At 33.1% G+C, this 26,805-nt stretch overlaps 1 protein-coding gene across 3 annotated transcripts in view; it reads left to right on the forward strand.

Moving 5' to 3' along the window:
- The window catches only part of LOC142318919 (tRNA (guanine(10)-N(2))-methyltransferase TRMT11), a 60,267-nt gene that overhangs the window by 7,313 nt on the left and 26,149 nt on the right, over positions 1 to 26,805 (forward strand). For all 3 annotated transcript variants that reach the window (XR_012755079.1, XM_075355597.1, XM_075355606.1), the window contains exons 3-7: positions 6,217 to 6,462; positions 11,612 to 11,746; positions 16,434 to 16,590; positions 16,798 to 16,904; positions 18,962 to 19,106. Coding sequence is in view for 2 of the 3 variants with exons in the window: in XM_075355597.1 (XP_075211712.1) it covers positions 6,217 to 6,462; positions 11,612 to 11,746; positions 16,434 to 16,590; positions 16,798 to 16,904; positions 18,962 to 19,106 (790 nt within the window). In the remaining variant the exon portion in view is untranslated. The remainder of the gene's footprint in view (positions 1 to 6,216; positions 6,463 to 11,611; positions 11,747 to 16,433; positions 16,591 to 16,797; positions 16,905 to 18,961; positions 19,107 to 26,805) is intronic.

Genomic DNA, 26,805 nt, shown 5'->3' on the forward strand with positions numbered 1-26,805 from the left:
TTAAATAATTATAAGTATTAATATTTATTAAAATTATATTTTATAATTATTGTCATTTTAATTCTTTGCATATTTTTTTCAATTTAAATTAATAATCAGTAACTTACTGTTACTTTAGTTAAAGCTAGTGTATTTTCTGTAAGTAAAAATTAAAAGTATAAAATGAAATTGTAATTGATTCTAAAATGCCTAGCTAGTGTCAAAAATCTCGCTTATTAACAATGGTGTAAGCACTGTTTCAAGGAATACCAGATGTCACTGATTGATATTATTGTCAAGTGACATCAATCAGTGATGTTTGATATTCTTACATCTACTCCCTTTTTTCCCAATATCTATAAAAGAAAAAAGATTAAAAAAATAATTAGTTTATCAAAAATCAACATAAAATTATATAATAATAATATATTGAGAAAGGCAAAACCGATAGATAGAAAGAGAATGGTCTCTGAGAGAAACGTTAAGCTTAAAGTTGGAGTAAACATGAAAGTGTGAGATTTCTTATAGTCCGCCATGAAGAGTCACAGCAGAAATTGTAGATGTGATATCAAAAATAGAGAGGACACTATATGTTGCCCGTTAAGAGTAGTATAGAGGTATGAAAATTATTAGAATAATTGTATTTTATTTATTTATTTTTTTTACCAACTTTTCAAAAAAATGTATGGTATTACTTTGTGTCACAGCTTGGGATTGGGGGATGAAAATGAATTTTCTTTGTGTTTTATGGTATGCAGAGTACGAAAATACCATTCACTTATATTGGGATTTCCTTCTATTTGACCTTACCTTCCTTTGTTTCCTTCTCTCTTCCTTCCTTCTTATTCTTTTATCCCTTCTTATTCCTCTCCTATCATGGCCATTGTAATGTGTTACGAACCACAACCATAGACCAAGGTAGAAACTATCATGTCGATGAGTTGATAGCTCTATGTAGTGAGTCAAACGATATCCTCTAGACACCAGGGGGAACCCAGTTGTATTTACCTCTACCCTCTATGTATGGGCTCCGCAGAGGTGAACAAGTGGTCCTGTATTTTCCCAAAATACAGGACCACTTGTTCTATCATGGGACCAAAATTCTAGTCCTTAAATAAATTCTATGATAGTTAGTAGTATATCTGAAAAAATCACCAATAATAGTCTTGTGAAAAGACCTCAATCAGGGTTGTCTGATGTAGAATAGCAGTCCTGTAGAAGATAACATAAATTGTGACACTTCTTGTCTGCGTTACAAAAATGTTAGATTCGTAGTTCTGCCAAATAATTAGGAAAGTGGCTTCCTTCATAAGGTCTCAACTTTTCTGATCAACAAAATAGTAACAGGATCAATTGGTTCACTGAAGAATGTCAAGAAATTAAGGGACAGATTGATACTAATCTAAATATTAAATAATGAGCAAAGTCTATCTCTTATGTCTCACCAACATGGGCAGTGTAAACATAAGTGCGGTATGTCACAAAACCTTAAATACCAACTGTGGAGTAATTTTTTGTTGGAACATTCTAAAGAATGGTGTTAGTGAAATAGCAGATGAGCTTTGTCCCCAAGGTGTTGTTGAGGTGAAACGAATAATGAAACGTCAGAGTGGAATGGAAGAACGAAGGTTCTTCCACATCTACACCTTTCTACAGGTTCAGGCTGTAGGTTCTTTTTCTACACTTTCCCTTATATTAACTTTCAACCTTTTGTACCATCAGAGAAAATAAAAATAGGTTACCTGTCAGTTCAAGTATGATCTTTCATCCCCAACCCATGATGGTTTCCACTGTCAAGCGTATGGTAAATGTGCTGAAGAAGGTCACAATAACACTAACTGCTTACCGGGTGAAAAATATGTGAACTGGAATGGATCATATTCAGCTTGCTCCCAAGATTAACCCAATTTTTAAAGAAGAGATGGACGGCAATTCTAAAAATTTGTGCTGAGCACAAGGTATCTTTTCTGCTCACACAAAGAGAATATAAAAAGACGCTGAACTCTTGTAACCTGGTTAAAGCAGTGTCTCTTTTGCCGCTGCTGCATCAAGACAAACCCCTGCAAATGTCGGTAATCAATATTGTGGATCATACAACAATTTGAAAAAGCTTGTTCAGATGTTATCTGATCAAGTTGCTTCACTCACAGCCACTGTTTCAGAGCTAAATAAAGTGAACAAAAAGTGAGTAGTTGTATCTAGTGAAACCAGTGTTAGTGGGACCCTCTGAAGGTTCTTGTCCCCAAAGATTTTCCTTTGTGGGCAGGAGTAAATACAGCTAATAGGAGTAAGCCATCTAATAAGATTCCTTTTAGGGAGCCCTAACAATCACCTTCTCTGGGTTGTCGTCTGCGACTTTCCATTTTTCAAAAGTCCCCTCTATCACCTCATATATTGTAGGATTTGGTTGAGGAACCATCTTACTCCAAGGCATCAGAGTTTACTAAAATTAAAAATTCTAAAAAGAAAAACCGGATCACCTACAGGTATAACATATTGTTATCTTTATATATGAACATTATCCAGTGGAACGCTCGAGGTCTTTGGTCCTGCATTGAAGATGTTAAAGAGTATTGACATGCACACAAGAACCTTTAATAATGTGCTTCCGTGAAGCACATGGAAACACATGGATCTTACTGCAGTAAGATGCAGTAACACTCAGGGGCTATTTCTGTGAGAGATATGACTGTCTCATAGACAGTAGAGTGGTGGAGTTGCTGTCTTTATGCAGCATTAGATGCTGGCTACAAGGATACCACTAGCTTCCCATATTCCTGCTGTCACTATAAAAATCTCTATCCCCTTCAAACAACATATCTATATCTCTCACCAAACTCCAGGTTCAATGCTCCAGATATATCAAATCTCCTCACACAAATTACAACACTGTTGTTAATAGTAGGAGACTTTATTGCCCATCATATTTCACAGGGCTCATCAGTCTGCTCCTCTTGAGGAAGTATAATATATAGAGTGAGACAACTTTGACCTCTATCTGCTGAGTGATGGATCATGCACATTTATGTTATTATCGTCTGATACATTGTCCAACATCAAACTCAACTTATGCTCATCTAGTTTACTCCCTCATCTTAATTGGTCTGTTTGTGATGACTTTTACAGCAGTGGTCACAGACCAATTATTGTTGCTTTTGGTGTTGACCATGTGGTGAATAAAAAGCCACAGAGATGGATTGTTGAAAAAGTAAATTGGAACAGTTATCATAAAATCCCAACAGTACAAGGATAGTGCAGATGTCCTTGACCAACTTATCTCTCTGATACTTGGGAATGCTAGTAGATACATTCCATAAACATCTGGAAACCCTAGACATCCCTCTGTTCCTTGGTGGGATGATGATTGCCAAACACAATTAGGAAATGATGGCAGGTGCTGCAAAAATTTAACTACAGATCTACAAATGAACATCTGAATTTGTACCATAAGGCTGGAGTGGTATGTTGTTGGGTATTCTTAGACATTAGGGGAAAGTCATCAACGAATTACATAGACACCATCTCTCACATACATGTCTGCTGTTTGAAAGAAGCTTCGTGCAATTTGCAGATCGCAGAAACATCTATTCTCAAAATTATTTATGATAGAGAACTTCTTACTTTATCTTTTACAGTCGCAACTAACTTGGCAGATGGTTTCCATTCAGTATCTGTCACTTCATCATATACTTACTAATTTCGGAAGTATAAGATACAGATGGAAATATTGTCGTTAAACATTGGTGATTCAGTCAGTGAATTAAATGCTTCCTTTGCATTCAATGAGTTGTCACATGCACTAAAAAACTCACACACCTCCCATGGACCTGACAACATTTGTCTCAATATGCTCTCACACCTTCCCAATTCGGTGTTACAACACCTGTTATGTATTTATAATAGATTGTCTTTGAACAAGTTTTCCCACCACTCTGATCAAAAGCCATTGGCGTACCAATACTTAAACCTGCTAAAGATTAAGCATACCACTCAGGCGGTAAGCTTTGTCTTTTTTTTAAATGGGGTTCTTCCACCTCTTTAAAAAAAAAATTCATTCCCATTTAGGTTATTGTTATGTCGCCAACTCTTCAGTGTGTCATACTGTGCTTAAGATGGTGTATTCTGTGTATCATGCTTTCCTTCATCTTTCTACAGGTGTCTTTAGATCAAACCCTGTCACACCCATACTTGATTACAGTGAGCCTTCAGTTTGGGGTAGATGACACCAGCTGCTAGCATCTTATCCATTCATATTAAAGGACAGTCGAATCAGTGGTGTTTAAAGCAATCCTTATAAATCCTCATTTACAAAGATATGTGGATCGTCCACGATATACAGCACCTACGGCTGTTCATACCCGGTGTTTACTGCAGCTTTTAAATTTTGACATATCTCCAACTTATCCCTGTTCATATCCTCCATGGAGAATCAAATCCCATAATTTTGAATTTTTAATCTTACCATATACAATAAAAAATCAACAGCTTCTGTATGTTTTCACAACCTATATGTTTGGTCTACTTAGTATTACAAGTGTTTTCACTGCTGAACTGTACACCATCAGACAGGCTTTAAATATCATTAACCCAAAGTATTGTCATATCCTTATTTGTAGCAACTTGTGTAGTGCATTCCAAGCTTTAGAAAATTTATATTCTAGACATCCTATCATCACCAAAATCTATAATTCAATCACTAGTTAAGCCATTGCAACACAACATCACAAGTGAGTTTCTGCTGGATTCTTAGTCATGTGGGAATTCCAGTTAATGAACATGGAGATTCTGCTGCTAAAGACGCTGTAGTCAGTTGTCCTTTACCACTTGTGTTACTACTTCCAACTGACGTTATTAATTGTGTAAAACACACTCTTCATGCAAATTGGCAAGCTGACTGAACTGCCTCAATAGATAATAAACTCCGATACATCAAAGGAATTGTGTTGCCATGGAACTTTTCATATAGAAAAATTCACCAAGAGGAAGTGGTTCTCTGCCGATTGTGGTTAGGACATACCACAGCTACTCATGGATACCTCATGTCAGCAGAAAATGGACCACTGTATGTACAATATGACTCCCACTTGACTGTATATCATATTCTTTTGGATTAAATACATTATGTGGCCTTTTGTTGTAAATTTAGATTGCCAAAAAGCATTCGCCACATCCTAGGCAGTGATGAAAATATATTAGACTGGGTATGTTATTTCTACAATGTATCCAATATACTTCATAAAATTTAATATTATTTTTCCATGTAAACTAATAATTTTTTATTTATTTGTGTTGTATATGTTATTCTGGTGTTACTTTTTTTAATTATTTTTTTAGTTTTAATCTTATTATTATGATAGTGTAATCTTAATTCTTCAATCTTTTTATTATCCAAGAAGGGTCCCTACACACTCCTCTCAGACTTTGTTAAATTTTATGTTCCTGTTATTTTTAAGATTCAGACTATGAAATTCGTTTTAAATTAATTCTTTTTTATAGCTCAGCTGTGATTAAGTTGTAAATTTTTTTTTCTCTAGTTTTAATTAGTTTTTTAGTATGTTAGTTTTAGCTATTAGCTGTGATACTAATTGTTAGATTTTATTTTGTTCTGTTTTAATATCTCTTACATATGTTTATTCCAGGCATTGATAATGCAAAAACATTTTTTGCCAACAAAAAGAATTAAAAAATAAATAAATAAATTTTTTTTAAATTTATTAAAATTTAGATATGCTGTAGTAGTGTATCTGAAGTTATTCATGTGAAAATTTTATGAAGATTGGTCGAGTTATTCTTGAATTACACTAAATTTATGGTCAAAAAAATTTCAGTGGAGCAAGTTAGAAGCATGGTTTTTTATAATGCTGCAAGTTTGGAACATTTCCGTTTCTTTATTTCCAGTATCTAATGTTAGCAATATGAAACCAAATTTAAAGAATATTAAAACCAAATTAAATTATCAAAGAATCAGTCTTCTTAAATTTTTTTTTTTTTTGTTTTGGTTTTTGCTTTTCAGTAAAAGCAATATGTTACACATATATATTTATTTTCATACAGATATATTGTTCTATTTAACAGAAAGAAGGAACTCTATAAACATTATAAAGATTGGAAAATGCAGTTGGATGTAACTATGTCGTAAACATACAGATGAAGTGCCAAAACACTTTAGTCCTGTTTTAGTTTAAATAAATTAATTTGATTTGTTTTATAATCATAATTGATTATGATATTTTTTAGCCATTTTGGATTGTGGAGCTAAAATCAGATAACTGTGCGAAAAAGCTGGCCAGTCGATCTATATGTCTACGGTCCATATCAGAATTATGGGGATTTGCAGATGAGAGTGAAACTTTACATCAGCAACTTAAAAATTTACCAGAACATATTATAAAACCTCACTGTGAACCTCATCTATCATTCAAGATAAAAGTTGATATGTTTTGTAATTCCCAAACCCAGGCTGAAAAATTGAAGAAAATTGAAGTAAGTTATATTGTAATATTTAAATTAAAATAGTTTTTTTTGGAACTGTATTACCAGGTTTTTTTATTAGAATTAGATAACAGAAAAGAAAATTACAAATTCTCTAAAGTATTGTACTCGTTGGCCTCTAATTAACAACAGTGTACAATCTCTTATCAAGAGGAAAACTGCTCCATGTTTTTTTTTGTTTTCTTTTGTCTTCTGTCATCTTTGAAAAATGGTTATTATAGTTTTTGTTGTGGATATTTTATCATTATATTCTCAGACTTTTACTTTCCTGCATGATATTTTCTCAGATGTTCAAAGTTCCTTGGAACCATCATTTTGTTAGAGTCTGTAGTTGGCTATTTTTCCCAGGATTGGTTTTTTTTTTTGTTAAACAGCATGGCAAAATGAGTTGATACTTTAATGTTAATTAATTAAACAACTTGCTTTGAAATTAATGGAACTTTTCCTAATAAAACCTTTGGGAAGTAATTATTAGCTCCTGTTTAACATGGACGCTATTAACTACAGTGCTACTAGATACTATACTGAAGAACAACTGATAATACTCTTGGAAAATATGTTCCATTTGTTTGAAAGTAGTTATATGAAAGTGAAATGATTACTTCCATTTATTTTGAAAGTAATATAATTTTCAAATATTTTTTTTATTTAGTCGCATCAACAGTTAAAGTCATTAACGACTGGAATGTAAATGTATCGGTAAAGTGTATTCTTAAACAGACTCAGGCCAACCATTCCTGAGACGTGTGGTTAATTGAACCCCAACCACCAAAGAATCCACAAATTAGTATTCAAATCCAAATAAAAGCAGTTACCTGTACTAGGATTCAAACCTAAGAACTATAGGATTTGATTTGACGAATTTTATCACTAACTGGTGGGTTACACGTTTTACCCAAATATAACCCCATGAGGTATATTCTTATATTTTGGAAAACTAGAAAATAAAAAAATATATATATTTCTAAAAACCTTTATTTAAAATTCAAAACAAATGGTTGCTTTGATTGTTAAACAATCAAGGATGCTGAGTAAATAATATTTAAAAAGCAATTTAAAAAAAATTTTATCTGGAGAATGATAAATGTATAAACCTTAAACCAATCAGCTATTCCCTCCATGAACAAAATTTAGGGGAGGCGTAACTATTAATATTATTATAATAGAAAACTTTTATAAAAAAGATTTTTAACAAATTTATAATTGTAAAATGCATTTAGATATTGAACCACTGTTATTCAACAATGAAGTTTTTACTTCAATGTTGACAAAGCATGTCTTCCTTCTATTTAATTCCTATTTATTATTCATTTTTTAAAACCATTGTTTATAATAAGCTACTTTTATGGTAAAGTTCCTGGCAGAGCTGGACTATAACTTATTTCTCTGGTGTTTTATATTTATAACAAGCCAAATGCTCTTTTATTTTAGTCTCAATCTTCTTTTAATTATCTTTACAAATCAGTTCATAAATTCTATTCTTTTGACAGGTTTATTGTTATCTTCTGCGTTTTCATGAACAGAGATCAATTTTTCGGATAGTAGCCACATTAATACTAACATTATAGTTATGATTTTTCTTTCTGTAATAATGTTTACCTTGCTGCTGTACAAATGTCTGTGATTTTCTAACCTTTTCATCTGCTATTCTGAGCTAATGTTATGCGTCAATTTTTTTAAAAAGTTTTTTTGATTCATTTCTGTACACTTTCATTAGTTTCTGTACCTGAAACTAACCCCACATATAAAAGATACATATCTATATGATGAGTCATGGGAATTTGACTATTTAAAAATAAAATAAAAAACACAAAATATAATTTATGCTAAGGATGAAATTATAGCAAATATAATACCACTTATTGATGTAACTTCATTTTTTTAAATAAAATTTCAGACAGTGGCAGGTAGCATTCATGAAAAACCATCGTAAGCCCCTCTCAATGCTCTCAGTGATTTTGCGATGGTAAACATTAAGGAGCAACAAGCCATCATTAAATTTTGTTTCCTGTTAAAGAAAACAGTGACAGAAACAATTATATTGCTTCAGGAAGCTTTGGGAAGAAAGCTCTAAGCAAGGAAAGAATTTACGAGTGGTTGGCCTGGTTCAGAAATTTCCAAATGTCACTTGAATATGAACTCCATTCAGCTCACCTCTCAACATTCAGAACAGACAAACATATTCAAAAGGTGCATGATGCGATCATATTTGATCATTACAGAATGATCTACAAATTGGAGGAAATAATTGTAATTTACCAGAGTTCATGCCTAGCTCTGAGGATTTGAACATGAGACATGTCATGGCAAAGTTTGTTCCATGACTGCTTCTGATGACCAAAGTGAGAACCATCTGAGTGTGCCAGAAATTGAAAGAAAAAGCATAAACTGACCCAGATTTTTTGTCAAACATCATAACAGGGGATGAACCTTGGTGTTATGGCTATGACCTTGAAATAAAACAGCATTCAGCCAGTGGAAGACAGCTTCATTACCCAGATCAAAATAGCACAGCAAGTGAAATCCATGAAGATCTGTTTTTATGACATCAAAGAAATCATTCACATTGAATTTGTTCCTCAGGGCACCACAGTGAACCAACATTACCATCTGCGAGTGTTGATTGATTATGTGAGGTAGTGAGAAAAAAATAAACTTAAATGTGGCAATCGGGAGACTGACTACTTCATCATGACAGCACATCTGCCTACACAGCATTGAAAATCAACTATATTTGTCTCGCGAAACTGTGCAGCAAATCAAAACAACAGTATGATGATTCTGATTTGATTTAATGTAGCACAATCCATCTGAGAAAAAAACACTTCTCTTTAATTTTAACATAAAAATGAAGTAAAGATAACTTGTAATAAAAAAATTAGAAAATGTGATAAAATAATATAGGTATTCACCTTAAAAAAAATAAAATAAAATGTTTACCTCATATTAAAATTTTATCAGGTAAAACAGAAAAAATTACCTTAATGTTATTTTACATTAAGTATAAATACATTAAGTTACCTTAATGTATTTCTTTATACCCGATAAGCTACTGTCTTTTGAACTATTGTCATCATTTCCCAAATTTATCATAATATTTTCACACAAACTGTCTGCTCGCTTCCCATGTCTTTTTTCTTCCTTAATTACTTGTTGAATGCAATTTTTCCAAGCACTTGCATCTACTCTATTAGCATGTTCTATTAATACATTTTTTACATCACTTAATTTAAATGTCTTATTACTCCCAATGTAGCTTATGATTTGTGCCCATTTCAGTTCTATGGGGTTGAAATTGCAACGGTATGGAGGAAGACACAATGTAATGAAAATTTTTGATTTTATGTTTTCATCTAGATAATAATTTTGTTCAACTGATTTTACTATTTTTAAAAGTTTTACTTTTAACATGTCTGGTATACACAATTTTAACCATTCAGCAATTTCCAATTTTTGGATAGAAGTGTTTGGAATTTTTTCAGTTTTAGGCAACGGAATGGCACATTATCAATACTATGATGGATTCTTCAGCAACAATTTTGACAATTTTTTAAACCACTGACTAGAATTTTCACCACTCATTTCATCTTGATACTCTTGGGAAGATCTGGATTCAGTTACCCGTAAAACACAGTTCAAAAACCCATTTTCACTTGCTACATGCATTACTATTAATTGCTTACCTTTTCCAGTTGGGGTTTTCACCCCAGTTAACAAACCTTTCATAAAAACATTTTTTGCACCCTTTTATTTCTTTATCCACCCATAACTTTTCCTGTACATGTCCCACATTAACCCAAGTTTCCTCTAGTTAATTGTCTTCTTACCTTCTTCACAAAATTGCTTAATTTGTCATAAATACTCCCTGTGCCATGAAATAATATGTTCATATTCAATCAATAAAGAATTATATTTTGTGAACATAAAACAAAAATTCATTGATTTTAAAATATGATATAATGTTTCAAACTTATTGAAAAATTTGGCAGTTCAGAATTGGTATTTACAGCATTTTGTTCAAGTTAGGAAGCTAACGTTGGTGAAATAAGACAAATGAATTTTTTTTCTGATAGCACTTTTAGTAAAATCATCCAACTTTTCAATGGTTTTCACTTGCTTTCTTTCTAGGGCTAACATCTTTACCATCAATTTTGTATTTTTTTATTATATTAAAAATTGTTCTTTAAATAACGACCGTTGCACTGCTTGCTTTCCAAGCAGTATCTCTGATTGCAGTTTCAGGGTTATCCTATTTTAAGATTATGTTGCTGATTATTATTTTTTTTTTTGGAGCTACTGATGGGGTTTCCTAATATATGTTTCACAACAAAATCACTCATTATTAAAACCCCACTGAAACAAAAACACAGAGTAAATTAAAATGAATGAAAATAACACTGAATAAAACTATTATAAAAATGAACTATAAATCTGTACACCAACATACAACTATAAATCTGTACAGAATAAAATAACGTAGATTGAAATCCCTTCTTTCACTGAATTGAATGAATAATTTTGTGAGTCATTACAAATGATGTTATAGTTTTTAAACATCACACAAAAACTCAACAAAACTTGTTAATTACTTATCATCGGCATCACTGCACCAGACAAATGATATCTTGCAGAACATTATTATATGCATAACCAATTATTACACTTGCGTGTGGGACTGACAGAATGATTCAGCCTAAACTACTGAGATATTATTCATACATGTTGAATTCATATTTATATCTACTGCACCCTTTCATGAGGTATACTATAATTTTTGATGAAATACAGCATGACAATGTTCTCTCATCCCCCCCCCCTTACCTTCCCTATCAAGCCCTCTGGAACTTATTCCCAAGAATGAAGAAAAACGTAAAGGGAAAGCGTTTTCAGAACATAGAAGAGGTAAGAAAAAGAAAAAATCACTGGAGGAATTTAACAGCATTAGTTCAGAAGAATATAAAAAATGTTTCAAACAGTGGAAAGATTGTTGAGACAAGTGCATATCATCTAATGAACAGTATTTTAAGGGTATTGACGTTTTCAAGATATTATCTTAGATTTAAAAAAAATTAATTTATAATTCTCATTGTTTTTAACCATTCCTTCATATTTATGTAGTTATTTTTATTTTTTGTTTTAGTCCTTCAGTTACCTCCCATTTCAAGGTCCTGTCAAACTGAAGAACCCGGACAGATCATTTCAGTATACAGAATATTACGGTCTTGATCCAAATACTGTACCATCAGAACCATACTACGTATTTTTTGGACGATTAGTAAGTACTGTTATTTTTGGAAATGTCCCAAAAAAAGTTTTTATTTCAGAAAAAAAATATAAATTTTGCAATAAAATTCATATTTTTAAATTCTTTAAAAACAGTAGTCATCGTACTACTAAAAACAATACTGGCTTGTTAGGAGATAATGTTTTTCTTTCATAAGGTTTAAAAATTTTATCTCAAACAAAAATAGATTCTTCAAATTAATCATTTATAAATTTATTAACTTTAAACGTTTATATGTCTGTAAAGGGAGAAAAAACACTTATGATGAATTAAAAGCCTTGCCATTACTTCCATACTTATGAAAGAACATTACTTTCATTTAGTTTTTTTTAAATGCCATCAAAAGTTATCATCATTAAATAGTATTAATTACCAAGAACATAAAGAAATACACTCTGTATTATATAGTGTAGGTAGGAAGGTGGTTTATTAAACGTGGCTTCAAAACTTTCAATTTTTCACATTGTTACCACTTAAGACAGATTGAAATGGGATGTGATTTTCTGTGTTACCCAGCATTAGCCAGTTTTTTTTTCGGTTTTAGGATTATTTATAAAGTAATGTAACAAACTTGTTTTGTAAAGTAATGAATAATATATAGCTACTATGATTAGATATATGTAGGTTTCTTACTACATTACAAAATGATATTTAATGCTGTTGTAAATGGTTGCAGTGAAATTATTTGTATATATCATTTAAGCATACTTTACTACAGGGGCAGATCCAGGGGAGCCATGGACTCCCCCAAGTACCTGAAGGTTTTGCATTTTGAAAACCCAGATAAAAAGAATTGAAATATTTTACCAATACTGTATTGTCAAAATAACCAGTTACAAGTTGCAACTCTGTAATTAACATGAATATATATTTTTTCTGTAATAGGTAAAGAGAGGCTGATGTCGCTTGCTCTAATGCATATTCATAATGACATGCAAATTGATGTAGATCATGTTATCAATTAGTATTCTAAGATGCGTAATCATCGAAATGAATTTATTTTGTAAATAAATTATTATATTATTATTTTTTTTTTTTTTTTTTTTTTTTTTTTGAGGTTTTTAGGGGCATCAACTACTTTGGTCATTAGCCCCATCCCACTTCAAAAAAAAAATAAAGAGAAATGTTCAATTACTCACATTCTTATGAATCAAAAATTTACATTCTTCTAACTTCGAATCCAAAATATTACTTTCTAGGCTTTCCTTTCGGCCATCCTTTCTTGCGTTTCTCCATTCTTCTGACGGCCTCAACCTCTGAAGACAGCGTATCTGAGGTCTCAGACATGGCATCGTCTTCCTCTATTTCGGATGCCAGTGACGTTCTGCGGCTGACGTCAGTTGAAGGTTTCGTCGGTGCTGTTAGCATCTTTGCTAGGGAATCTAAACTAATAAGCGATGATGTCTCCGTGGCGGATGAGCCGGACTCTATCTCTACTGCAGTACTGGGTCCAGCTGAAATAGATGCTCTCACCGAAGCTGATCTTTGCGATTTTGGAGGCTCTATTGGTACAGGTTTTATATTCTCTACTTCTGGTGGTTTCTCAATAATAACTTGTACCTCCATTTCCGTAGATTCAGATTTTCTTGTCACAATTTCTTTAAGCTTGTGACTAGACGACGAAGTGACCCATTTCTCTTTGCTAGATAAGTCAAGATTTTTTATTCTTACTTCAGTTGGTGGCTTAGTAATCGCAGGTTTAGCTGGTGATTTAAACTGTGCTGGTGCGTCTCTCATGTCAACGGCGTCAGACGGAGAGTGAGCCTTCTCATGTTTAGTTTGTTCCATCCGATGAGTCGACTCAATCTTTGAATCAATGATTCTTTCAATCATCGTCGCAAGACTTGGAGCCATCGTGTTAAGCAACTGCTCCATGTTAATCTTAGATGTGGAAGGGGCAGCCGCTGCTTCTGCGTAAGAAGTTGATGGTCGTGGTATACGCTGATTAACAATTTTCTTCGCTTCAGGATAACTGACCTTCTGAAGCGTTTTAAGTTTCTGAATCGCTGTTTCTAATTTATATGTAGGGCAGTTTCTTGAATGACAATTGTGATGCCCTTTACAGTTAACGCAGGTTGGAGGGTCTTTACATGGGTCACCCTCATGTGTTTTTTCTCCACATATACATATTTACTGCACTTCACATCTTGCTGCTGTGTGTCCGAATCGTTGACACTTAAAACATCTCATCAGCTGCGGAATAAATGCTCGTACATCAAACCGATGGATGCCAGCTCGTACCTTTTCAGGAAGATTCGGCCTATTAAATGTTAAAACATGCGAGGCCGAAGGAACAACTTCACCATTTCTTCGCATGGTTAGTCTGCGACACTGAGTCACTCCCTGACTCGACATTTCTTGTACAATTTCTTCTTCTGTACAATTAAGAAGATCGCGACAAACAACAACTCCTATGGATGAGTTCAGTGTGCTATGCAGTTGAACAGAAACCGCAAATTCACCGATCTTCTTCAACGCCTGGACTTTCTGGCTTTGCACATCGTTGATAGTTTCGACATGCAATCCATTAAAAGTCTTTCGGATTTCTTTAACGGGACCACCAGCACAATTTGTAATTTCTCTTGCGATTAAGAATGGACTAACTTTTTGGAAGTTTCCATTCTCCTTTGTAATAATTAAAAATCTTGGCTTAGGTACACTATAGCCAAATAAGCTTTTACGTAAATCTTTACTGATTCTATCAGCATCTTTCTTGATTTTGCTACACTCTTTGCTCTTTTTCCTCTTCGCTTGTGGCGAATCAGAGGATTCTAAACGAGGGTGTTTACATGCACCCTCTGCCACATTTGATTGTTCAATATTCATGAACGGTTGATCCCTTCTGTAGCAAGGCTAACTAGCCGCCGGGGTACACCCCCACTCCAGGGCTACTAACCTTGGAGGTCCGATCCGGTACTCCGGTGGAACCGGCATATGTCCTGGCAGAGAGCGGATGCGCAGTCTCTGCACTGACTCCAGGCTCCTACTCACCGAAGCTTTCAGAGCTCCCATGCACCGACATACATGGGCACCATTGCTACATGCTTGCCATCACAGGGGGCATGTGAACAACGGAAGGGTCTCTGTTACACCTGCAATAACATTGACCCTGGCCGCCACATCGCCAGCTCTAAGGGTGGTATGACTCCATTTCCAAATCGTTTATTATTCCATTTCCTACAGGTAGCTGAAAAATCCAGTCCGTTTAGTGACCTGAAGTTGGAAACAGGTCAAACTTAAAAAAGCATAACCAATGAATTTATTCGGAACCCCGTTAGCCAACTATATGTAATGTACGAAGTACAGCTGTTGCCGCCCTGGGCGTGGAACATAGATGTTGTGTTCCGGACGTGGGGATTATCTACCTCAGGGCATTATTATTATTATTATTATTATTATTATTATTATTATTATTATTATTATTATTACTGTCAGAAATATAATGTGTAAAATTTTGGATTAATGGATTAATTATAAGTATTAAAATGAATGAACAAATAAAAATGAACTTAATTTAAATCTTCATTTTTATTATTTTTTATACATACATATATATAATTTTGATTGTTTGCATGGCAGTTTTGACTAAAGTTGTTAGGACTGTTCAGTCTAAAGTTGTTTTTACAGTCAGCTTAAAATTTAATTTAGGTTCTGGAGTCCCCACTTCAAATAACTTAGTTTAATTTTTATAAATTGAAATAAAAATGAAGAAACTTAAGCACTTTTTTTTGGTTTGCCAAAACCATCCCTTTTGCCCCTTGCAGCAATACTAATGATTGGTTAAATTTGTGTTTAAAAGTAGTTCAGAATATAGTAAGTATCCAATAAAAGTGTATGGAATATTAAATATCCAACCCAATTAGAAAGGGGTAGGAAAATGGGACCCCTCAAATTCAGTTTCTAGATCTGCCCCTGCTTTACTGTCAGATAACCAGACTGATGAGCAATATTAGCAGCAGAAAAATCAGTTAATTATAATTAAATGTATGGGAAAAAAAACATTTTTTAATAGATTGTTAATATGATTGTTTTTTTTTTATTTATATATATATATAAATATACAACTCATCTGATTTGTTAAAGAAGTCACATTTGTTAAAGGTATCGGTTAAAGTTTATTTTAAAGGATTCATATGATACCTCCATGACTTCTTTTCTAATTAGCAAATTTCTCCAGCTTGGGCAAGCCTGCGTGGTAGTGTTCAAAAAAACATCCACAGAACCATTATTTTGCAATTTGATAATGCTCGGCCACACAAATCACTTGCAACCGCTCAGGCCCCGTAGTGAGTTGAAAATTGAACTTATTCCATACTCACCAGATTTAGCACCCTGCGATTTTCACTTCTTTCTGCAATTAAAGAGTATTAAGGGTATTCATTTCACCTAGGATAATAAAATGAAAGACATAGTGAGGTCACGGATCAAGAAGACTGCCAACACTTCATTGGTGGAATGAGAAAACTAGTTCACCATTGTGAGAAATGTGTAGCTGTAAGTTTTTGTACCAAATAAAATGTACTTTTATGCCACATTTGTTTAATTTGATCTCTTTTTGTTTGCAAGTATGGGCAACTGTATATTACATTTCAGCACCCATTGTGTATTTTTTGAAAGTAATTTTTTTTTGTTTTTATTTATAATGCTATATAAACTTTTTATAATACTTACTTTATAGGTTTCTGGTGGGCAAAGAAATACAATAACTGATATGTCTTTAAAAAAGAGAAAATTTATTGGTAATACTAGCATGGATCCTCAGTTGGCACTTATAATGGCAAATTTGGCGAAAGTTTCAAATGGGGATCTTGTTTTAGACCCATTTGTTGGTTCAGGTAAGGATTATATTTTCATATAAATTGTACATTTTTCATGTGTTATCCAGATTTTAAATAAAGAAATATTAACAGAATAAATTATTTTTATTTTTCTGTTGGTAGAAGTGATATAGCTAACAGCTTTTTTTAAATACTCATTGTTAAAGATTGTAATTTTTAAATGTAATGTTTGCTTTGATTGTTATTTTTCTTCTTTTTTTTAAGGCTCTTTACTTGTGGCAGCTGCCCACTATGGTGGCTTTGTGTTAGGTGCAGATATAGATTATTTAATGTTACACGGAAAGACAAAGCCAACAAGAGTGCAAGACAGAGTAAGTAATTTTAACTGTCTTTTCTGCTATTATTTAGTGGCATGTATAAATAATTTAACTTTGATTTACCAATTATTATTTTCTTAGTTCCAGTTTACTTCTATTTTCATCACTAGCTGTTGTTTTTCCTGAAGTTTCTTCCATAAGATATTGGTGTAATAGTTTTCATTATTTTTTGCAAGTACAAAAAACAAACATAATTAATAAAGGTACCCAGAAGGAAAGTATACAAAAATGATTTATAGAGAAATTAATGACACACAATATAATAAAAATAAACCAAACAAAGAAATAGATAGTAGTAAACAAATTGCTATACGTAACGGTTATAGTGACTCTTTAATTGATAATATACACAAAAAAACAAATTTCAAAAATTAAAAATACTACATCTCTGATAGCAATAAATAACACTCAAAAAATTGACAAAATTTATTTTAAGTATTTATATACTGATAATATAGTTGAAAATATAACTAAGATGTATGATAAAAATAAATTTAAACCTGCATACAAGACAAATACCATATAAAATATTTAAAAAACAGTAATCTTACTGAGTCATATAATTTATACAATTTGTGTGGAATTTATAAAATAAAATGCAATGGCTGTGACCACATTTATAATAGATTTTTTAATACCACATTTCTTGAACATGTTAGACATTATAAAAATGGAAAATTGGGTTTATTTAATGTTTCTGACCACCTTATTAACAACAAACACTCTATTTCCGATATTCAAACCAATTTGGAAATATTTTTAATCAAGAATATAATGTTGATGATAATAATAAAAGTTTAGACATTTTGGAGAAATTTTGTATATATAAATATAAAAGGAAATTCAAATTGATCAACCTAAGAACAGAGTATGAAGATGACACATTTATAAAGGCTGCAATAGGTGGCAGCACTTTTTCAAATAATGATAATCTATAGTTCAGTTTAATTTAATTCAAATCGGCACTGTACTATAACACTGACTGGCCAAGTTACAGGTAGCTTTTAATCCTAATTATCCATTTATTCATTTACCCATTTATTTAATTTTTTTCTAAATTTGACATTCTGTCTTATGTATGTAGTTTTTAATTTTTAACTTTTAATTATTAATATTTAATTTTTATATTTTTTTTGATAAATTTGAATGTATTTAAGTGTGGAATGTAGTTTGATACAAACAGTTTAAAGTAAAATAATTTCAACTGAAGATGTGGGTTTCCACGAAAACGTTTTTGTAAAATATACAATAAGGTAAGTGACATCTTATTTAATGTATATTTCTGTATTTAGGTGGATCAGTTTGGTTTATAATTTGTATATTAGTACAGAGGAATATGGGTCTTGAAAAGATTGACTTTAGAAAATATATATATATATAAAATAAATAAATATAATGTTTATATTATATTTATTTATTTAATATATGGATAACACACAACTGCAATATAATCTTAATTTTCTTGTCTAGATAGAATAAAAATGATTATTAGCAGAGGTTTTGGTTATAGTATGAAATGTCTCCCTTCATTAATGATAGGTTTTCTTGCTGTCTTTTATGTGGATTGTTGAATTAAATAAAAAGGAAGTCATTATTTTATATATTAATTAATAATCATGACTTCAGAACTAGCCAGTATTAGTAGACAATAAAGTTTATTGATTGATTAAATGAAATGATTTTATGTTTAATACAGCACAACTTAAGTTATTCCACAGTTACACTGTTATTTTAGACCAAGAATTGAGGCTTAAAATTCAGATTTGACAAAACTTTTTTCTTTTTTTTATTCGGTGTTTTAGTTTATGAAGAAATTAGAATCATTAAAGACCTACTTTATCTTTTTTTTTGTGTAATTTAATTTGCTAAATTTGGCTTATTTGATATAATTCTAATATACTTCTTTCTGCATTTATTTTAATTTTTTATCAGTATTTTTAGTTTTAATTTATATTAGTATTTAAAAATGTTTAAATAATTTTAAGGTCATTAGAATTATCAAAATAGTATTTAGTTTTATCTGTTGTTTCTTCATTTTCTTGCCTTTATAGAAAAAAAAACGAGCACCAGATGAGAATATTGTCAACAATTTAAAACAGTACAAATTACGTGACAGATATCTTGATGTAGTTATTGCTGACTCTTCTTTACCTTTTTGGAGAAGTGACCTAGTTCTAGATTCTATTATTACAGATCGTAAGTATATTATTGAAGTGTTACTACTGTTAATACCTATCTTTATGGTAGAGACCCATAAAGATGTACACCCCGACGAAACATATAGACATACTGGGTATGACTACACCTTTCATCAGAAAATTTCTGTGTTCAAATCCCTGACAGGTGTGATGTTTTCTGACACACTAAAAAAATGAATTTCTTATAAAAATAATTTAGGGTAGCTTCAATTGGGTACGCAGAAAGAAAATAAATAAATTATTATTGAAAATGATATTAAGGTTCAAGGAAAAAGTGAAGGTAAAGCACAGGATCTTAATGTTAATTGGAAAAGATTGTCGTACAAATTTATGATAGAAAAGTTAAGACAAATTACAGAATAGATGAAGAGCATAACAGAATAGAGGGAAACATGCAGCTTCAGATCTGATTTAAAAATTTTTATTTTATGGAGGAGTTTGTTTATGATTATTTTTTCCATTTATAATAATTTCTTTAACATTTAACTTAATCAGTTTTATTTTTAAAAAATAATTAGCGTGATTCATATAATCTTTTTTTTTGTCTTCAGTCATTTGACTGGTTTGATGCAGCTCTCCAAGATTACCTATCTAGTGCTAGTCATTTCATTTCGGTATACCCCCTACATCCTACATACCTAACAATTTGTTTTACATATTCCAAATGTTGCCTGCCTACACAATTTTTTCCTTCTACCTGCCCCTCCAGTATTTAACAGAAACAATAAGGTTTAAAAAATTCAATATAAAATAAACAGAAATACTTGTTTCCTCGAGATGTAAATAAAGTTTAATAATTTGTTGAATTTATTACCAAAAAGCTTTATATATTTATAACATTTTTTTTTGTCTTCAGTCATTTGACTGGTCTGATGCAGCTCTCCAAGATTCCCTATCTAGTGCTAGTCGTTTCATTTCAGTATACCCTCTAAATCCTACATCCCTAACAATTTGTTTTACATATTCCAAACGTGGCCTGCCTACACAATTTTTTCCTTCTACCTGTCCTTCCAATATCAAAGCGACTATTCCAGGATGCCTTAGTATGTGGCCTATAAGTCTGTCTCTTCTTTTAGCTATATTTTTCCAAATACTTCTTTCTTCATCTATTTACCGTAACACCTCTTCATTTGTCACTTTATCCACCCATCTGATTTTTAACATTCTCCTATAGCACCACATTTCAAAAGCTTTTAATCTTTTCTTCTCAGATACTCCGATCGTCCAAGTTTCACTTCCATATAAAGCGACACTCCAAACATAACTTTCAAAAATCTTTTCCTGACATTTAAATTAATTTTTGATGTAAATAAATTATATTTCTGACTGAAGGATCGTGTGCTATTCGACATTTTATATCGCTCCTGCTTCGTCCATCTTTAGTAATTCTACTTCTCAAATAACAGAATTCTTCTACCTCCATAATCTTTTTTCTTCCTATTTTCACATTCAGTGGTCCATCTTTGTTATTTCTACTACATTTCATTACTTTTGTTTTGTTCTTATTATTTGTTCTTTTTTATTCATGCGGTAGTTCTTGCATAGGACTTCATCCATCCCATTCATTGTTTCTTCTAAATCCTTTTTACTCTCAGCTAGAATTACTATATTATCAGCAAATTGTAGCATCTTTATCTTTTCACCCAAATCTAAATTGTTCTTTAACATCATTAACTACTAGTTCTACGTAAAGATTAAAATTGTCGGACTCCCTTTCTTATTACGGCTTCTTTCTTATGTTCTTCAATTATTACTGTTGCTCTTTGGTTCCTGTAAATGTTAATAATCGTTCTTCTATCTCTGTATTTGAACCCTAATTTTTTTAAAATGCTGAACATTTTATTCAGTCTACATTATCAAATGCCTTTTCTAGGTCTATAAATGCCAAGTATGTTGGTTTGTTTTTCTTTAATCTTCCTTCTACTATTAATCTGAGGCCTAAAATTGCTTCCCTTGTCCCTATACTTTTCCTGAAACCAAATTCTTCTTCTCCTTACACTTCCACTTTCCTCTCAATTCTTCTGTATAGAATTCTAGTTAAGATTTTTGATGCATGACTAGTTATATTAATTGTTCTGTATTCTTCACATTTATCTGCTCCTGCTTTCTTTGGTATCATGACTAGTTAACACTTTTTTTTAATTCTGATGGAACTTCCCCTTTTTCATAAATATTATACACCAGTTTGTATAATCTATCAATCGCTTCCTCACCTGCACTGCGCAGTAATTCTACAGGTATTCCGTCTATTCTAGGAGCCTTTCTGCCATTCAAATCTTTTAATGCTCTCTTAAATTCAGATCTCAGTATTGTTTCTCCCATTTCATCCTCTTCAACTTCCTCTATAATACCATTTTCTAATTCATTTCCTCCGTATAACTCCTCAATATATTCCACCCACCTATCGACTTTACCTTTCGTATTATAAATTGGTGTACCATCTTTGTTTAACACATTATTGGATTTTAATTTATGTACACAAAATTTTCCTTAACTTTACTGTATGCTCCATCTATTTTACCTACGTTTAGTTCTCTTTCCACTTCTGAACACTTTTCTTTAATCCACTCTTCTTTTGCTAGTTTGCACTTCCTGTTTATAGTATTTCTTAATTGTCGATAGTTCCTTTTACTTTCTTCATCACTAGCTTTCTTATATTTTCTACATTCATCCAACAACTGCAATATATCATCTGAAACTCAAGGTTTTCTACCAGTTCTCTTTGTTCCACCTAAGTTCACTTCTGCTGATTTAAGAATTTCCTTTTTAACATTCTCCCATTCTTCTTCTACATTTTCTACCGTATCTTTTTTGCTCAGACTTCTTGCGATTTCCTCCTCAAAAATCTTTACCTCCTCCTCTTCCTCAAGCTTCTGTAAATTCCACAGATTCATCTGACACTTTTTCTTAGGTTTTTAAACTCCTGTCTACATTTCATTATCACTAAATTATGGTCGTTATCAATGTCTGTTCTAGGATAAGCTTTACAGTCAACGAGTTGAATTCTAAATCTTAGTTTAGCTGATATAATCTATCTGATACCTTGCAGTATCACCTGGCTTTTTGCATATATGTATTCTTCTATTATGATTTTTAAACTGGGTGTAGGCACAAAATTATACTTCGTGTAAAACTGAATAAATTGGCCCCTTCTTTCATTCATTTTGCCCAGCCCATATTCAGCCGCAATATTTCCTTCCTTGCCTTTTCCATTGCTTGCATTCCAATCTCCAACTATTATTAAATTTTCATCTCCTTTTATGTGTTTAATTGCTTCATCAATTTCTTTGTATACACACTCTAGCTCATCATCATCATCATGGACGCTTGTAGGCATATAGATGTTAACAATCGTTGTCGGATTAGGTTTCGATCTTATTCTTATTACAATGATTCTATCACTCTGCATTTTGAAATACTCTACTCTCTTCCCTATCTTCTTGTTTATTACAAAACCTACTTCTGCCTGCCCATTATTTGACCAAAAGTCGTTTTCCTCTTCCCAACAAATCTCACTAATTCCTACTACATCTACATTTGTGCTATCCATTTCCCTCTTTAAATTTTTTAATCTACCAACCTTTTTTAGACTTCTAACATTCCACGTTCCGACTCCTAGAATGTTATTTTTCAATTTTCTGGTGACCCCTTCCTTAGTAGTCCCCACCCGGCGAACCGGGTACCCCTCTCAGCATGGTCACAACGAACTCCTCTTCATCTTCAGCAAGTATCCTCATCTCCCTACTGTCAGATACTACTGTATTAACCTGACCAGGTAGGGAAGCATCTTCTTGTCCAGCAGTTGGTCCACACTTGCCATCCACATCTTACTATTAAAGGCATTTGCAATGTCTACAAGAATCACCACAGGGATCTTTCTGGTGTGCCTCATCCCTACCACCACCTCATTCGTGATATCCATTACCTTCCTTATAGCATCAGTGGAGGACTGCCCTTTTCTGAAACAAAACTGTCTCTTGAACAGTCCACCTCTCTGCTCCAGCTCTATTTCAAGTCTTCTGGCAAGAAGAGCTTCAAAAATTTTGCCCATTCTGTTGAAGAGAGAAATTATTGACCTGTACACTTCCCTTTCCTTCTGAATCAGGACCAATCTTGCCAACTTCCTGTGGGAATTCTCTCATTTTTCATAACACCATTAAATACCTAGAGAAATGATAACAGTGACGCTCCACCAAGACTCTCAACACCTTAGTAGTGCCCCCATCAGGCCTCGGTCTCTTGTATGGCCTCAATCTGGACATAGCGTACTCAAACTCTTCTCCAGTTAATCAAGGCATCTCATCCACAACCAGCATTCTTGGGGACGCCAGTCTCCACCCGTTGGGAAGAATTCCTGAAGAGTTTGCATTAATTGGACCCTCAGCAATCTGGGCAATGTCCATTCAAACCTAACTGTCACAAGCCGATATGCATTCCCAAATGGGTCATTGTCCAGTTCAGATAATTCTTGCCATTTCATCTTTTTTGACCAGATGATGGCCTTCTTAAGGTTTTATCTGGGCTTGCTTTAATTGTCTAGCCACAGTCTCCAATACCAGCAGATCATACCGTCTCCTTCCATGCGTGTACATTCTCCGGAGGCTGTTACATTTCTTCCTTATCTCTTCTATAGTCGTGTTCCACTAATAGACTCTCTGCTGTTCTGCCTGGTTGTTTGGCTTTCCAAGGTTCCCCCATTAGGTCTCCACTATGACCTCATGCAGCCACTCCAGGTCCTTTGCATCCAGGCCTGACATTTTCTTCTGAAAGGTCTCCCGGACAAAAGTTACCTGAGAAGTCCTCATCTGTCAGAGTCTAGTCCATTCTTCAAAGTCTCCTCGAGTCCAACCCACCTGGGCAGAACTTTGGTGAGGACGCCCAATGATCATCTCTATGCAATGATGATCATTGCACCGTCATCACCGTCTTATCCTCCATAACCTGTCATTGCACCATCTCCATGTAGCCTTCCTTGACAAAAGACAAGTCTAGGGTAGAACTTCGGTCCCTCCTATGAATCGTCATGCCATTCCAAGAGAGGCCACCACCTCTGAAAGCTGCCTTGCCCTCTCATTGATAATCTCACTGCCAAGCTCTTGACTTTTTGCATTAAAATCACCACTAATGATGATCGATCCTTCATGTCTCCTAGCCTCATCAGCTAGCTTGTCCTCAATCTCCAAGAAGTCATCTAAAGTTGCAGTAGGAGAAATGTAGAAGATGCACCCTCCAGCCACCTCAGCCCAAACAAATCCTTTACTGCCACCCCAGCAAATGACAGTAACCCAACTGGCAGCAGTAGTTGCCATAATCCCCATCAAGGTCAGTAAGCCACTGTCTATCTGCAACTACTCCTCTGTTCGGCTCAGTGACCAGCAGCAGGTCCACTCCTGTCTCCCCAGCCAAAGCCCACAGCACATCCATGGATTGCCGGCTTTGATTGGTATTCAGTTGTAGAATTTTTAATGTCTGCGTAATGGGCTACCATACCGATGGCTCTCTGCGTCACACTTTCTGCAGGACATTAGCTCCCTGCACCCAGCCTTGAAATGCCCCTCCTTACCGCAGTTGAAGTATTCCTCAACCTGTCAGGACCCTGGCATTTGGATGCCTTATGGCCAAGGTCCCAACAATGGTAACACTGCTCCTGCTCCATGTCTGGGGTTATTATGTGACACAAGCTCAACTCAGAAGCATCCCTTCTGGATAAACTTATCCACTTCCCCTTTAGAGACCAACAACGAGGCCACTTGAGTCCCTGAATGGGCCAATAACAATTTAATATCACCTACAGTTTTTTCAATGACCTCCACCGTCTCCTTCACCACCCTAGCCAGCTCCTCCTTAGATGTAAGGGCATCTATGCCCCTTATAATGATCCTTTACTTATGGAGATTTCACTTAAAAGCAACCCTCACTCCATGCACTCCCTCTTGAAGCGTCATTAGCAATTTCTCAGGGTCCTCGTCTTCATCCTTCACCTGAATCAGAATGTCCTCCCGCAGCCCCTTATGAAAATAGAGGATCTCCGGGTCCCCATCTCTGATGCCGCCTCCCTTCACTTCTAGTTAATCAGCAAAGGTCTGTTTACTTTTTTTATCAAACACACCTACCACCAGTGTCTTAGCTGTCTACCCGAACCCTAGAGCCCTACTAGAAGACTTTTTTTCCTGTTTAGCCTCCGGTAATTACCGTACAGATAATACTTCAGTCTCAGTTCGACCATTCCTGAGATGTTGATTAATTGTAACCCATCCACCAAAGAACACTGGTGTACACGATCTAGTATTTAAATCTGTGTAAAAATAACTAACTTTACTAGGACTTGAAAGCTGGAACTCTCAACTTCCAATTCAGCTGATTTGGAAAGATGCGTTCACCACTAGACCAACCTGGTGGGTTAAGAGTTGTTGATTTGCAAACAGCTAACAGTCCATTAAGAAGACCTATTCATAAATTATACCTGTTACCAAACACGAATGATTAATTCAAATAATTTTTTTTTTTTGTAATATTTTTTATCAATTTCATACACTTATTTTCTTTAATTTCATTTGATTGTATTTTTATAAAATCTCTGAACACACTTGTTAATATTGTTTTTAATTACATATTTGTATTAGTTTAATTATGATTGTGTAAAAAGCATGTTACTCAATTGTATTATTATTTTTACAATATGTTAATCTTGTTATTGTCCATATACACAACTAAACTTATTGTTATTCATTCAAATAATTCATTATAAATTGTACCTTTTATTTGTAATTGTAAAAAATTTAATAATTCATGTTATTGTTTATAATAATTTAATTCATATATCATATGATTTTTGGCAGCAGTATGTACACAGACTTAGGTTCGATTCATATTATTTAAAATTCACTTTTAATAAGATACAGTAATTTTCATTTAAATTAGAACTTTTAAAATTTAAAGATCTTAGATTTTGGTTAGATTCACACTCGGCTCCTGATGATTCAGTGGCTCCATACACAGAATATAAGCAAGCTCCTCACTTCATTCAGACAATTCTACTTAAGTCCTCATCCAGTCTTCTAGAAATCTGTTACAAGTCTCAAGGACTCGACAAGTTTCATTACATGATATTACATTTATTAATACAATAAATTTACATAAAGTTAATAATGTTATACATATGAATATATTTACAATTACAATAAAAATAATTATAATCGCAATATCATAAAGACTTAATTTATTTAAAGAATCAGCACCATTTTTTGACAGACATTTTTAATGGTCCTCTGATCAAGGATATATATATAAATCTACAATTTGGAGAAAACATCATTCAAGAATCTTCATGTTCATTAATCTGCTGTGTAAAGTAAACTCACAGCATCTAATTCTACAACATTATTTAAGTAAATCATAAAAAGTAAAGAGAACCATAAGCTGTTTCAAAACCTATCAGCTTTTTATTCACCTCCAAAAGCAAAAGAATATTTAAGAAAATAAAATTTAAATCCACAATATTTCAATTTTTATTAATTGAAGGGACTAGGTCTGTTGAAGACAAGGGTTCATAAACCTTTTGTATTACCAGTGAGTTTCTTATTTTTCTAAAGTTAAGATATATTTTTAAATAGAATGATTTGTATATTATATTACAATTGTTTCAATAAAGGAGGCCTAAGGCACTAAATAGACACTGGAATTCAAAAATCGTTGAT

Source organism: Lycorma delicatula, chromosome 1 (genome assembly GCF_047948215.1).
Source record: "Lycorma delicatula isolate Av1 chromosome 1, ASM4794821v1, whole genome shotgun sequence".
NCBI lineage: Eukaryota > Metazoa > Arthropoda > Insecta > Hemiptera > Fulgoridae > Lycorma > Lycorma delicatula.